This window comes from Carassius auratus, unplaced genomic scaffold (genome assembly GCF_003368295.1).
Source record: "Carassius auratus strain Wakin unplaced genomic scaffold, ASM336829v1 scaf_tig00027261, whole genome shotgun sequence".
Classification (NCBI taxonomy): domain Eukaryota; kingdom Metazoa; phylum Chordata; class Actinopteri; order Cypriniformes; family Cyprinidae; genus Carassius; species Carassius auratus.
In genome coordinates this window covers 26,633-41,498 of record NW_020525579.1, presented here as the reverse complement: position 1 = coordinate 41,498, position 14,866 = coordinate 26,633, and the positions used below count along the sequence as shown (strand labels likewise).

General features: G+C 38.7%; 1 protein-coding gene and 3 pseudogenes across 1 annotated transcript; 1 reads left to right on the top strand and 3 right to left on the bottom strand.

The window, feature by feature from the left end:
- Positions 1-5,257: 5,257 nt before the first annotated feature.
- On the bottom strand, positions 5,258-5,812 carry LOC113079173 (tripartite motif-containing protein 16-like protein; the record flags this gene model as incomplete). Its single annotated transcript, XM_026251379.1, has 1 exon — positions 5,258-5,812. A coding segment is annotated over one exon (555 nt), but the record flags the coding sequence as incomplete, so codon positions are not given.
- Positions 5,813-6,316: 504 nt separating this feature from the next.
- LOC113079172 (E3 ubiquitin/ISG15 ligase TRIM25-like) lies at positions 6,317-8,342 on the bottom strand (annotated as a pseudogene).
- A 1,220-nt stretch (positions 8,343-9,562) lies between these two features.
- Positions 9,563-12,862, bottom strand: LOC113079170 (tripartite motif-containing protein 16-like; annotated as a pseudogene).
- A 162-nt stretch (positions 12,863-13,024) lies between these two features.
- LOC113079171 (unconventional myosin-X-like) overlaps positions 13,025-14,866 on the top strand; it is a 28,464-nt pseudogene continuing 26,622 nt past the window's right edge.

Sequence of the window (14,866 nt, the reverse complement as noted above, 5' to 3'; positions counted from 1 at the left end):
TATATATAATATATATATATATACACGTTGTTGTTGAATGGTCAAGAACTGGTTTTCCTTCTTTCTTTCTTTTCTTCAGATGCTGAACACATGTCTGTGTCCTTCTGCTCTGTAAATATATGCAAAATAAATAAATATCCATTCTTTCTCAGCTCTTTGACTGAAACCTGACTGTAAAATTCATCTTACAATTATTTGCAATCATGAACTACCCAAGATAATACAGGTCATTCTCACTCTCACTGCTTTCTCACCTGCTCTCCCTGCAATTGCAACACAAAAGTCCAGCTGGGCTTGAAACTGGGCGTCTCGCATTGACATGAATCACCGGACTGCTCTTTATGTTTCTGTGGGTGACCTAAGTCCAGGGAATCTCACTCATTTTAAAAACACACATTTAATCAAGATAATTGCTAATTCAACTCATGAGCGCTCAGAACCAAAACTGCAGATCTGTAAATGTTGGCATTTAGTCATGCAGGTTTAATATGTTTTTGGTGGCTGAGTGGCTCCTGCAATAGTTGCCTTCAGGCTTTTTTGGCTTATTCAATTGCACTGGACATATAAATGAGACCTGGAATGATGTAGACATTCATTTATCTCTCTCTCTCTTTCTTTCTCAAGCTTGCACACAGAGAGGGAGATATGCTGTTTCCATAGTGTAGCAACCATTATAACAATTTTTATGGCATTAATCCAGTTCACGGAAGTTCAGTAATCAATAACAAATATGTTTGAAATAGTTTTACACTGTACATTTTTTTTATTGCGCTAACACCTAACTATTTATTTTGGTAGGGTTCTGAACATTTAAATCTCAACAATTTGGCAAATGGATACCTCAATTTTCAGGCAAAATCAGCGCTCAGTTCTCTTGTTGATTTGATATTTCCAGGTTATAACGCGTGACTCATTCAAGCGGGGGTTTATTGGTCCGTGTGAACGTGAGGATTATGATCACACCGCCCGCTCTTTTTTCTCAAATGCACCTCCATCCCATAATATCGACTCTTATCCAGAAGGGGGGAAAAAGCATGGACGCCATTTGGGCGGAGACGTTTTGCACAGTGTGATTTCAGTGTGCGGGGATCTGAACGCTAGATCTAACACATCCCAATCCACCCCCACCACCACACGAACCCTCCTCAAGAGAGGCGAGCACGAGCGCACGGTCACTCGGTCATTGTCTGCACCATCGCCGTGAAAGGAAAGTAGATTCCTCTACAAACAGAATTTTGATGTTGAACACATATGCAGGAAAACAATATTTCAATCATAAATACAATTTGTAGAAAATGTGAGAGATAGAAGGTAAAAGCATCAGTTGTCCATCCACACCCTACGCGCAATGCGCATGTGCTCTGCAGAGACAAAGGATCAGGCAATTACGATTGTAGCTTAAAATAATAAATAAACTAATAAAGGCGCGTTGATATCGAGATAAAAAACCTGGTACTGTACATTAGAGACAGAGTCTCTTTGACATCGTATAGCATCACAAATGGTCTCTATCTATCTATCTATCTATCTATCTATCTATCTATCTATCTATCTATCTATCTATCTATCTATCTCTCTCTCTCTCTCTCTCTCTCTCTCTCTTCTCTATATATATATATATATGTGTGTGTGTGTGTGTGTGTGTGTGCGTGCGCGCGCGCGCTCGTGTGTGTGTGTGTGTGTGTGTGTGTGTACAAAGAGTATAATTAATTATAGGATTTATCTTGTGCATATTATTTACAGGCTTCGTCTCCGACATTATGTGTGTGTGCGTGCGTGTGTGGGTGGGTGAGTGTGCGCGCACGCGTGTGCACCAGTTAGACAGCGCTGCAAAATGTGTGCCAGCTCTGACAAAAGAGGACGGTGGGCATAAATCAATAAATTGTAAAGAGCAGCATTTACTTTGGAAACGTAACCAAAACCATTACTATTACCACACAGTCTACAAAACATGGCTCGGAAAATCTAAAATAAACGTATGCATACGCAATATTAGAATACTCCTTAATTCATCTTATGAGCAATTTTCATTCAAATCTTTGCTTTTAAATAATAATAAACAGCGAGAAAGCTGCGGCATGAAGGTGCAGAGACCGCTCTTGTCTGTTCAGAACACGCCCCTCTCCACTCATCTGCGTAAATTCCGTGGCTTATTTATTGAAATCTTTGCGTGCATCTCAAAAATCATATAAGCTCAGATAATTAATACTCCATTCACCCGCTGAATGACGTGCTGAAAGTACACTTGATTTCGATATTGCCCCTGTTCATTACCGTGAGCTCTGTCTCTTCGATTTGGAGCCGCTCTTATTAATCAGAGACTCTCTAACTAGACAAATTCTTCATGTAACTGAGGCAGAGAGTTTATTTAATCTACTAAAGGATTGAAAGACTCTTACCGTCGGCGGTGGGCTTTCCTGTCACTCCTGTCTCAAGTGTGGGCTGTTTTTCCCAATGTCTTTTTTTCCCGTGCGCGTGGTTTCGGCGGGGTTTAACGGGGCTGTGCGGTGTGTGTCTTCGCACTGCATTTCTCGCGCGCACACTCGTATTCGGTTTTGGGGCGGGGGGCGCGCGACGCTCTGCGAGCCACTGAGGACGAGACACGGCAGCGCGCAGAACCGTGATCAAATGTGTTGTGACTTATCAGAAGAATAAAAAGAACAAAAATAAAGTTACAAAAATAAGTTGTTGTTTTTCTGTTTTAATATAACTGTAATGTTCCCTTGTGAATCTGGTAGTTATAATTCTGGTCAATGTGTGAAGAATTCAGAATTTTTCATTCTTAATTCACACCAGCAAATATGGAAATATAACCCGTTTACGTTCACGCTCGTGCGAACGGGACAGTAAAATGCTCTTTCATTAATATTATTTTTTTTTTTACTTTGCGCGCCCTCTGGCGACATCAGTTTATAATGTAACGAACATAAACAGAAAATTATGAGGTGAATACAGAGTTGTAAAAATACAAGAACAACAACAAACAAAAACAATTTCCTTTTTCTAATGATAAATAAAAAATGCTGTCTATAAATATACCTTAATAGAAAATAGCAATGGAAAAGATAATGTGCTTAAATAAGACTGCTCGTATAACTCAAGTGCTTAAGAAACCCACCCTCACCCATCTCTTTTAGAGAACTACAGACGAGTTTCCCTTCTTCCTTTCATTGCAAAACACTTGAATGAGCTGTGTTCAACCAAGTCTCTGCCTTTCTCACACAGAACAACCTCCCTTGACAGCACCAATCTGGCTTCAGAAGTGGGCATTCAGCTGAGACTGCCTTGGTCTCAATTATTGAAGCCCTAAGACTGAACAGAGCAGAATCCAAATCTTCAGTACTTCTTGCTTGATCTGTCTGCTGCTTTTGACACGGTTAGCCAACAGATCCTCCTGTCAACCCTACTGACAAAGGGCATCTCAGGAACCGCACTCCAGTGGTTTGAGTCTTACATATCAGATAGGTTCTTCAAAATATCTTGGAGAGGTGAGGTGTCCAAGTCGCAACATCTATCAACTGGGGTGCCTCAGGGCTCAGTTCTTGGGCCACTTCTCTTCTCTGTCTACATGACATCAGGTTCTGTCATTCAGAAACATGGCTTTCATACCCACTGCTATGCTGATGACATTCAACTCTACCTTTCATTCCATCCTGATGATCCGACGGTAGCTGCTCACATCTCAGCTTGTCTAACAGACATTTCTTGCTGATGAAGGACCATCACCCATCAACTCAACCTTGCCAAGATATAACTGCTTGTGGTTCCAGCAAACCCATCGTTTCATAACAATTTCACCAAACAAGTTAGGCACATCAACCAAATTCCTTCAAAAACAGCCAGAAACGTTGGAGTGTTATGATTGATGAAACAGCTGACTTTCTCAAACCACATTGCTTAAACGGTCCAGTCCTGCAGATTTGCTTTATTCAACATCAAGCAGATCAAGCCCTTTCTTTCAGAACATGATGCACAACTCCTTATTCAAGCTCTTGTATTGATCCAGAACGCGGCAGCAAAAATTAATTTTGAATGAGCGAAAAGAATACACATCACACCTCTTTTTATCAATTTGCTCTGGCTACCAGTAGCTGCTCGCATAAAATTCAAGGCATTGATGTTTACATACAAAACTACCACTGGCTCTGCACCCATTAACCTAAATTAATTACTTCAGACTTATGTGCCCTCTCGAAGATTGCGTTCTGCAAGTGATAATAATAATAATGATTCTACATTTCTTATCTTTTCATATTCTATTTTCTTTTCGTGTATTAACTATAAAAAAGACCCCTAACATTAGCTTGCTCAATTCTTTTCTATTCTGTTTTATTTGTATTTATTATATAATTGAAAAGCCCTTGCTATGTGTACTGTGTCAAAGTTAACAGTTAGCACTTATATATCATTGCTCTTTTGTTGTTTTTGATTGCTTCCATTATCCTCATTTGTAAGTTGCTTTGGATAAAAGCATCTGCTAAATGACTAAATGTAAATGTAAGTAATGATTGTTTAGCCCAGATACTGTAATTAAAAGTCAAATCAACTGTGTAAAATTACAAAACGTTCATACGTGGAAGGGCATTTCAAGTTGAGTAGTTGTTCTTTCTTAATCTTTTTATTGAACTTTTACAATATTAACATGATAAAGGTACAAGGTGAGTAGTAAAAAAAACAACAACTCCCACTTCATGAGTACTTATTTTAAACACAAAATAAACATAAAACCATCAATACATGTAAATAATTATTTACATGCAAATTATTGACATACATTAATTGTATATTTTGTTCACAAACCTTTCTTTTGAAAATCTACATTACATACAACAGTTAAAAAAAAGTTAAGTGTTTAAGGTTCTGTAGTGCTCAGGGTTTGTACTGTATGTAGACTAGTGCTTCATGATTGAGATGAGATTCTCATTCTCACTCAATAAATATAGCGTTACAAATCATCTTTAATTTAAGTTTTTATATAATTAAGTATAAATGGTGTGCACTCCCTCTGTTTTGATAATGATAATTAGAGGTTGTTTGTTTATGCAATGGGATCTCTAGAAATTGCTGTAACCAAGAGAATATGATTATGGACAGCCACCAATGGATATGATGTGATGTTATTTAACACAATTAATTTAAATGCATTTAAATACAACAATTTCATACATAACAAATAATAAGCATCATTGCAAGTGATCAATAAAATCAGTGAATAAATCAATTAATATTGTATTGAAAGTTTGTACCATCTATATTGTTAAATCATAGAGTGTTGCTTTTGAAAAGAAAACATTAGTCCTTTCAAATATTTGTTAGCCCAAAACCCAGCATAGAGAGGCTGAGTGAATGTGGTGTGGACTCTGTGGATGAGGGTCATTGTGTCAGAGATGCTGTAGAAGGACAGGGTTCCTGCACTGTGATCCACATACACTCCTATTCTAGAGGAGCTGGACACTTCAGGGACTTTAGTCCATCCGTTGTTGTGCCAGAATGACCAGCTGGAGTCAGAGCAGTACAAACTCCAGGACTGATCATTACAACCAAACTCACACTCCTTTCCCCGTCCCTTCCTGCTGATTCTCTTATATGACACTGTTATATAAACCGAACCACTCCACTCAACCTCCCAGTAACAGCGTCCACACACACTCTCTCTACACAACACCTGAGGAAAACCGTCAAATCTGTCTGGATGATCAGGATACAGCTGTTCTTGACGAGTGTATTCAATCACTCTGTTCTCTTTAGACAGTACTAGGTTTTTATTCACTGTATTTGGATCCAAAGTGAGCTGATGGGAATCTGATGAAGATAAAACACATTATCTGCATAGATCAAGTAATACATGACTTTCAAACATAACATATAAAACAGCAGAGGTTTATTACACTCAGGTTCACTAAATCTGCCTCACTGTTATCAACATCATAACAAGTTGATGAGCCTTTGAGTGTTTGGAGTTGACCAGCAGAAATTAAAGTTAGTTTTTTTTTTTTATTATTGAAAAGTCAATTCACATTTATATTATTTTCATTTTCTTTTTAGCAGCTCTATCACAAATTGCCAAAGGTTATTTTTAAGTAACATGTCTCTGCCAAAACAGAACCTAGCAGTGAGTGATTAACTGAAGTGACCAGATCAGGACATTCAACTAACCCAGATTATCCTGATTTGTGTAATTTTTTTTTTTTTACTAAATTAACAGTATAAATGTATCTCATGTAAATCAAGAGTGTTGTGTGGAGTTCAGCACAGTTCAGTCTGATTGACGAAATGTAATAAGAATTAAAGTCTGCCTCTTTATATGCATGTATGATTATAGAGACTTACATTTGAGGAATTGCTCACGGGTCTCGGGTTCAGAGGTGGGAATGATGTTGATGTTTCTCACTATGAAAACCAACATACACTTTATAGTAAATATAGTAAAATAAAGAATTCATTGTAATTGTAAAAAATCTACATGATATCATATTATGTCAGGAAATGTAAAACTTACCTCTACCAGATAACATTTCTATCTCCTCTCTGAAGAAATGCTCGAGTTTCTCTCTCAGATGAGACACAGATTTTTCAACATCACTAAAAAGAGATGAGAACTGATGCTGGTTGAGTTTGTAGATGCAGGAGGAACAGAGAGAGACTGGAAACTCTACACGGACAAAAAATATCATGAGAAACACCATAAAAGACACATAAAAATTTTATAGAAACACAATCTCTGTACAACTCTTCCCTTCATGAAGATCACTCTCCTGTTTGTCATATCTCTGTTACCTGGAAGAAACGGATGTGATTGTCTGTGTGTGAAAGCTGCTCTAGCTCAGCATCTCTCCTCCTCAGATCTTCAATCTCCTGCTTCAGTTGCTCCAGTCGTCCTTCAGCTCGACTCACTTCAGCCTTTTCCTGATCTCTGATCAGCTGTGTCACCTCAGAGCGGCTTCTCTCAATGGAGCGGATCAGCTCAGTAAAGATCCTCTCACTGTCCTCCACTGCTGTCTGTGCAGAGCGCTGTCAGGACACACAGAGAGAGAATCATCAGAATTAGTCCATTCACTCAGCTCTTCCTGCTACCTCACACAGTCTGTTCCCCACAGTGGACTTCAGTGGGACTGAAAGAGCTCCAGCACTGGCTCCTCACTGACTGACTGGAGGAGAGTCCTAACTGAGTCTGAAACAGCTCTTCAGCAGCCAGCAGCTGTTCTTCTGCTCAAAACTCACCTTGTGAGATTTTACAGCCACTTTCAGCTTCTCAAGTTCCTTCTGTCTCTCCTGGATTCGCAACTGGTTTGTTCTCTGTGTCTCCTCCAGTTGTCTCTGTAGAGTATATAGTCAAACATACAATTCATTAATTCTTGTAGAGAATGTAACAAAGAACAGTTTCAAAAAGAGCAAATAAGCATAGAAACTACATTATCTGTCCCTAGAAAGAACAGTTTTACAATTATCTTCAATTGTGTGCCTGTTATGTGATTATGAAGAAACATTTATTATTCAGCATAATTGAGTTTGTACCTGTTTCTCAGTCCTCTCTGCTGCAGCTGATACAGTGTCGTGGTCTTTGTGTACATCTACCATACACATATAACATATACACTGCTGATTAGTACGACAGAAAATCTCCAACAGTTTATCATGTAGAGGACAGATCATCTCCTGCAGTTGTCCAGTGGCATCAGTCAATTTGTGTCGCTTTCCAGAGTGAAATTCTTCATGACGTTCAAAATGGGTTTGGCAGTAAGATTCCAGACACACCAGACAGGACTTGATGGCTTTGTTTTTGTCCCCAGTACAGATGTCACACTCCACATCTCCAGATCCAGAGTAACATTGAGCAGAACGAGCAGCCTGGAGTTTTGTCATCTTGAGTTTCTCCACTACTTCAGCCAGCATGGTGTTTTTACCTAAAACAGGTCTAGGAGTGAAGGTCTGTCTGCACTGAGGGCAGCTGTAGACTCCCTTCTGATCCCAATAGTCTGTAATACAGCTCATACAGTAATTGTGTCCACAGGTAAGGGCCACTGCATCTTTTAGTAGATCCAGACAGATTGAACAGCTGAACTCATCCTGAGCCAAAGAAACACTGGATTCTGCCATTTTACTAAACACAGTATATACAGCAACTCAACGGCCTAGAACATAGAAATAGAATTATTCAAAAACTTAGAAAAACATAACACAAGCCTGCTGAATTTCACTTCAAGACTGAGCAAGAAGTGAAAAAGATGGTAATAAATCACACCAAAGGTAGGAGTGGCTAGACTAAAGTTCACACATGAAGAAATTTATGAGTGAACTTTGCTCCCTCACCTTGTCATAAACACCATTCAAAGTTCATCTATAAAAGTAATGGTACAGTTTCTTGTTCCTGGTGAAATTTTCAGTGCCCCTAAAACTTAAAAAGTACTGGAGAAATACTCTGTGAAGTACACTAATCTTGGCACTTACAGTTGAATGGAATGCACTTAAAAAGAATACACATAATGGACTCATTTTATTATGAAACATCATTTAAAGGATAAACAGAGGAATCAAATAGCTAATTTTTTAAAAACTAATTATTACAATTGTAAGTACATGGAAAACAATCAACCATCCTTTTAAACCATCCATAAAAACAATTTTAAGCTTTACTGAAACTACAGAAGTAAAGTTTGTCAGGACCAACTTTGATGTTGCTTTATCTGAAATTTTAAAATACAGTTTAAAGCCAAGCAGCTGAACTCTGGCCCTTGAGGTCCACTTTCCTGCAGAGTTTTAATAATTATTTGATCCTACTCACTTGTCTGTAACTTTCCAGTGATCCTGAAGATGTTGAATAGCTTGTTCAGGTGTGTTTGATTAGGGTTGGAGCTAAACTCTTGAGAGCCAGAGTTGAGAACCCCAGGGTTAAAGTCTGTTTATTGTTTATAGCATGATACTAGAACATTTTAGCATGTTCTAATATGTTTTAGCGTGTAGCTAATATGTAATATGATTTCTTTGTCATAGGAATTCTGCCTCTGTTAATGCTTTGTGTCATATGTTCTTACAGAGTTACCATAATTTAACTGTGGTATTTGTATGGTAGTAAGACTGCATTAGCTAAAGGTGTGCATTATACCATATTAACTTTATAAGTATGAGACCCAAAGTGCTAAAACTTGCTAGGATCATGCTAGGAGTATGTTAAAACATACTAGCAAGGTCATTTACTAAAACATGCTAGAAAAACACTAGTATTATGCTCACTAGAAACATGTTTTGAACATGATAAATCATGCTAACATTGTGTTAAACCATGTTAGAATCATGCCAGTAAAATGTCAAATCATGTTAATATGTGTTGTGCTAGCTACGAGGTAAACAATGCTAGCAAGAGATATTCAGTTCCTTCTCATCAAAACAGATTGTTTTTCTCTCTAATAATATTGGTACCTCATTTTCACCTCATTTCCTATGTTTGATGAAAGAAATACAAAGCAACAAACTTGTCTGTAAACACTTTATTTTAGTGTCTGTTACACAAATGATAATAGGCCCTATTGGTTGTTATAACCAATAAAAAATCTATCTGATTAAATATTTCAGCTCTAATTATATTGAGTGAACTTGTTTTTAATAACACAAGTTCAGCTGTAGTACATTGATTGACTGATTAAAGCTGTTTGACAGAATTGTTTTGCAGTCTACTGTATGTATCATTTATTCTGATAATTCACACAGTTTCACAAACGAGTCACCATAAAAGCCAAACCCAGCATAGAGAGGCTGAGTGAATGTGGTCTGGACTCTGTGGATGAGGGTCATTGTGTCAGAGACGCTGTAGAAGAAGAGAGTTCCTGCACTGTGATCCACATACACTCCTATTCTAGAGGAGCTGGAGGCTACAGGGAGGTCAGTCCCTTCATTATTATGCCAGAATGAGCAACAAGAGTCAGAGCAGAACAAACTCCAGGACTGATCATTACGTCCAAACTCACATGTGTCACAAACTGTCATCATTATCATCCCCCCTTCCATTCCTGCTGATGCTCTTAAATGACACTGATATGTCCACATCACCACTCCACTCAACCTCCCAGTAACAGCGTCCACACACACTCTCTTCACTCAACACCTGCTCCACAGTGTCAAATCTGTCTGGATGATCAGGATAACTCTGTTCTTTAGAAGTGTATTTTATCACTCTGTTCCACTTAGACAGACGGAGGTTTTTATGTACCGTGTTCAAATCCACTTTGAACTGGAAGAAATCTGATGGAGACAAAACACAATCTACATCAAAATAAGAAATCTCATTTTAAAATATTAACATAGATCAATTGTGTTATATCAATAAAAACAAAACAATGAAACAAGGTGCTGTGAACATTGTTAGGTGTTTTGCAAACTGTTTCTAACCACATGCTTCTCTCTAAACTTCTGCCTAAAAGATGTGTTTGAAAAATCAGCTCACAGTCACTTGTGGGGGCATTTTATGTATGGTATTCAAAACGACAATTACCTATAGCACCAAAATTGAATGGAAAACTGTTTTACTATTGATATCAGATGATGCGTTTTCATTGTGGCAAATCTTGAATATTAATATATGAAGGAGTGTGTCTTGTGAGTGTGTGCTTGCTTGTTTAGTAACTTACACTGTAGAAACTCGTTCCTTGTATTGTATTCAGGGATGGAAATGATCTCAATATATTTTGCTATGGAAATAAACAGACACGTTGTGTATATTAATACATAGATTTTAATACATGTTGTATTTCAACAGTAGATGATGCATTGTCTTGGCCTCAGACTGCAGAGCTCGAACCAGCTGCAGTCGACATGGGAGGCAGGTGTGGTTACAAAAAGGACCCTGAAGATCACAGCCTCTTGTATCAGATGCTAGTGCTAGTGTCTTGAGGCCAGGAGAGTGAAGTTTACTGCACTGCCTAACAGTGGCCTTCGTTACATAATCACATTTCTGCTGTGTCGTCTGTAAACTGTTCACATTAAAATGTGTGTTTTGTGCTCACCGGACTATAATTGTGGTCATGATTATATTTTACGCTAAACACTTGTGTTCAAACTAAATAAGACAATGAACCAGACTTTATACCTGCTTTATGAGACTACTGTATGTGATGCATCACTTATGTCTGAGAGTAAATGAATGATCATTGCTTTACCTTTATCATGAATCTTTTCTATCTCCTCTCTGCAGAAATTCTCCAGTTTTTCTTTCAGATGAGACACAGATTTACTAACATCATCAAAAGAGAGACGAAAACTGACAGTGATGCTGGGTGAGTTTGTAGATGCAGGAGGAACCGAGAGAGACTGGAAACTCTATAAAGACACAGAAAATGTCGATAGAAACAAAATCTCTGTTCATGATACTCTTCCCTTTCTGAAGACCACTGTCCTGTTTGTCAGATCTCTGTTACCTGGAGGAAACGGATGTGATTGTCTGTGTGTGAAAGCTGCTCCAGCTCAGCATCTCTCCTCCTCAGATCTTCAATCTCCTGCTTCAGTTGCTCCAGTTGTCCTTCAGCTCGACTCACTTCAGCCTTTTCCTGATCTCTGATCAGCTGTGTCACCTCAGAGCGGCTTCTCTCAATGGAGCGGATCAGCTCAGTAAAGATCCTCTCACTGTCCTCCACTGCTGTCTGTGCAGAGCGCTGTCAGGACACACAGAGAGAGAAGCATCAGAATCAGTCCATTCACTCAGCTCTTCCTGCTACCTCACACAGTCTGTTCCCCACAGTGGACTTCAGTGGGACTGAAAGAGCTCCAGCACTGGCTCCTCACTGACTGACTGGAGGAGAGTCCTAACTGAGTCTGAAACAGCTCTTCAGCAGCCAGCAGCTGTTCTTCTGCTCAAAACTCACCTTGTGAGACTCTACAGCCTCTTTCAGCTCCTCAATATCCTTCTGTCTCTCCTGGATTCTCTCCTGATATTTTCTCTGCATTTCACCCAATTGTATCTGCAGGAAAAGAAAATAATCATAAATCTGACAGATGTTAACGCATGCAACAAACAATTAAAGCCTCATGAGATCATAGTGAGAACTATTTTAAAAATATTTTTTTACTATGTAGAGATAGGCGATTATGAAGTCATTATGTAGCATACATTCTGAGTTCGTACCTGTTTCTCAGTCCTCTCTGCTGCAGCTGATACAGTTTCATGGTTTTTGTGTTTATCCAACATACAGAGATAACATATACACTGTTGATCAGTACGACAGAAAATCTCCAGCAGTTTATCATGTAGAGGACAGATCATCTCCTGCAGTTGTCCAGTGGCATCAGTCAATTTGTGTCGCTTTCCAGAGTGAAATTCTTCATGACGTTCAAAATGGGATTGACAGTAAGATTCCAGACACACCAGACAAGACTTGATGGCTTTGTTTTTGTCCCCAGTACAGATGTCACACTCCACATCTCCAGATCCAGAGTAACACTGAGCAGGACGAGCAGCCTGGAGTTTTGTCATCTTTAGTTTCTCCACTACTTCAGCCAGCATGGTGTTTTTACCTAAAACAGGTCTAAGAGTGAAGGTCTGTCTGCACTGAGGGCAGCTGTAAACTCCCTTCTGATCATCCTGATCCCAGCAGTCTGTAATACAGCTCATACAGTAACTGTGTCCACAGGGAATAGCCACTGGATCCTTCAGTAGATCCAGACAGATCGGACAGCTGAACTGATCCTGAGCCAAAGAAACACTGGATTCTGCCATTTTACTGAACACAGACACAGCTGGAGAGACATTCACAACAGTTCGACAGCAGTTTAGTTTCGATTTCTCTGAACTGAACCATTTCCTGGTTCATTGTCTGAAACGCATGCAAAAGTGCCAGTCAAATAATGAATACGACCACTAGAGGGCGGTCTTGTACAGAAACTCACACCAACATTTATTTTTGCACGCAGAAATCATCTGAAGGGAATGCCGGGCGCCCTCGCCACGGGAACAGCAGGAGGAGCGCGCGAGCGAGGCCAGGACCTCCAAAAGTTCCAGTAGTTTTTGCCGTTCAACCCTCGCGGGGGCGGAGTCAACATACAGCGAGCCGACAAACTCTTGGAGTCACTGCAAACTTGACAGGAGACGAAGCTCTCGCTGTTTACCGAGGCGCGTGTCACACCGGCATACAAAGTGACTTCGCGCCGCGTCTTTACGTCTTTACCGTTACGCTGCGGCTTTACGAGCCCCAGTGTCACTGCGCTTGGGAAGTATTCAACTTTTTCTTACTTTCTTGACTGGCAGGGGGACATATGATAGTTTCCAACATCTGTATGGTCTGAAACAAAAGACGTGTCGCGAGAGAGAAACAAACTGGCTTCAGTGGTCAGCTTCTAGGCTGCATGACACTTTTCACTCTGTTGTGTTACACTAATGGTTCAGATGGTTGACTTATATGAAGACCTCGGAGATTCATAATTATAAGGTCAATGGATAACTTTTTCACCGAGGTAAGTTGGATATGAAAATACTTTTCATGTAACAAGGACGTTCTGTTTCGGTAGAGCACAAATATATGATAGATACCAAATACCAAACTGGCGGTATATTTCTATATTCTTTCATACTTCTCAGTATTTGTATGTTTATGCGCTGAAGTTGCTTAAGTTGATGTAATTTATTTAATGTTCAGGACTGTGTGTGTGTGTGTGTGTGTGTGTGTGTGTGTGTGTGTGCACTGCACGCGCTCGCGACCTTGCATCTCTCCCATTGGCCCGGTCGAACTGTTGGGTCGTTCCCAGCGGAGCTCACAGACATTTCCTTACCTTTCGTCTCGTTTCCTCCTCTGCATCCTGTAGCTATTATTAGTGTACACTGTACACACTCGTTGAAATAATAATTGGTTTTTCATTAATGACGAAATTGCATTAAAAACTATATACTGTAGAGCAATTCTATATAAAACAATAGTGGATTTAACATAAAAGTGCGTCATCTAGTGTTAAAATGTATGTTTTAATGTAAACTTTTTAATTTAAATATTTTGGTCAGTTTTCAAATAATTTGTCAGTTTCATATTCTTTATTTTATAAGGAAAAAAGCAGTTTCATGTCTTTTCTTGTTTTGTTCAACTGGTTGATGGTAATATAGGATTTAGAAAGTAATTACCATTAAGAAATGCATTGCGTTTTAGAGAGTAATTAGTATAGTAACCTAATTATACTGCTGAAGATCTAATTAGTAGCTAGTAATCAGTTGCTTCTTTAGAGTAACTTACCCAACACTGATAATAATATACATTTAAAAATTTTACGATAGTTCTATAAATTACATGAAGAAATAAATAGAAATTAAGTAGCCTATTTACATTATTAAAAAATTAAAAATTCAATTTTAAGCTTTAAAATTGTCATTTTAAAATAAAATAGTTAGTTAGTAAAAGTTTTATTAGCTGTAATATTCACTAAAATAATAATATTACTTTTGTTATATTAAATATATACACTGAATTTTTTACATACATTTATTAAATGAAAATATAATAAGGCAAATCCATGAAAGTATTGCCAAAAGGTCATTTTTGTGTAATGCTCGTCAGGACTGATGTTGATGGAAATGAGAATAAATGCATCCCTTGTGACTTGACTGTGTTATAAGTGTGAGATGAGGATCAGTAGCACGAGTACCTCCCTTAAGTCAGTGCCACATGAGTCACAAGTGAAGGTTTCTAATGTTGCCTTGAGGTGGATCATTAGTCCTCTGGATTGCACTTTTCACCTGTGAAGGCGTAACACTTATGAAATAAATCATTTCAGTAAAACATACTCACCTGTACTGGCTCTGAAACATGGATTTTAGGACATTATAGTTTTTAGATGGTTAGAGAGGGAAGCACAAAAGCAGTGGGCTGCAACTGCACCAGCTTCACACAATAGTGTC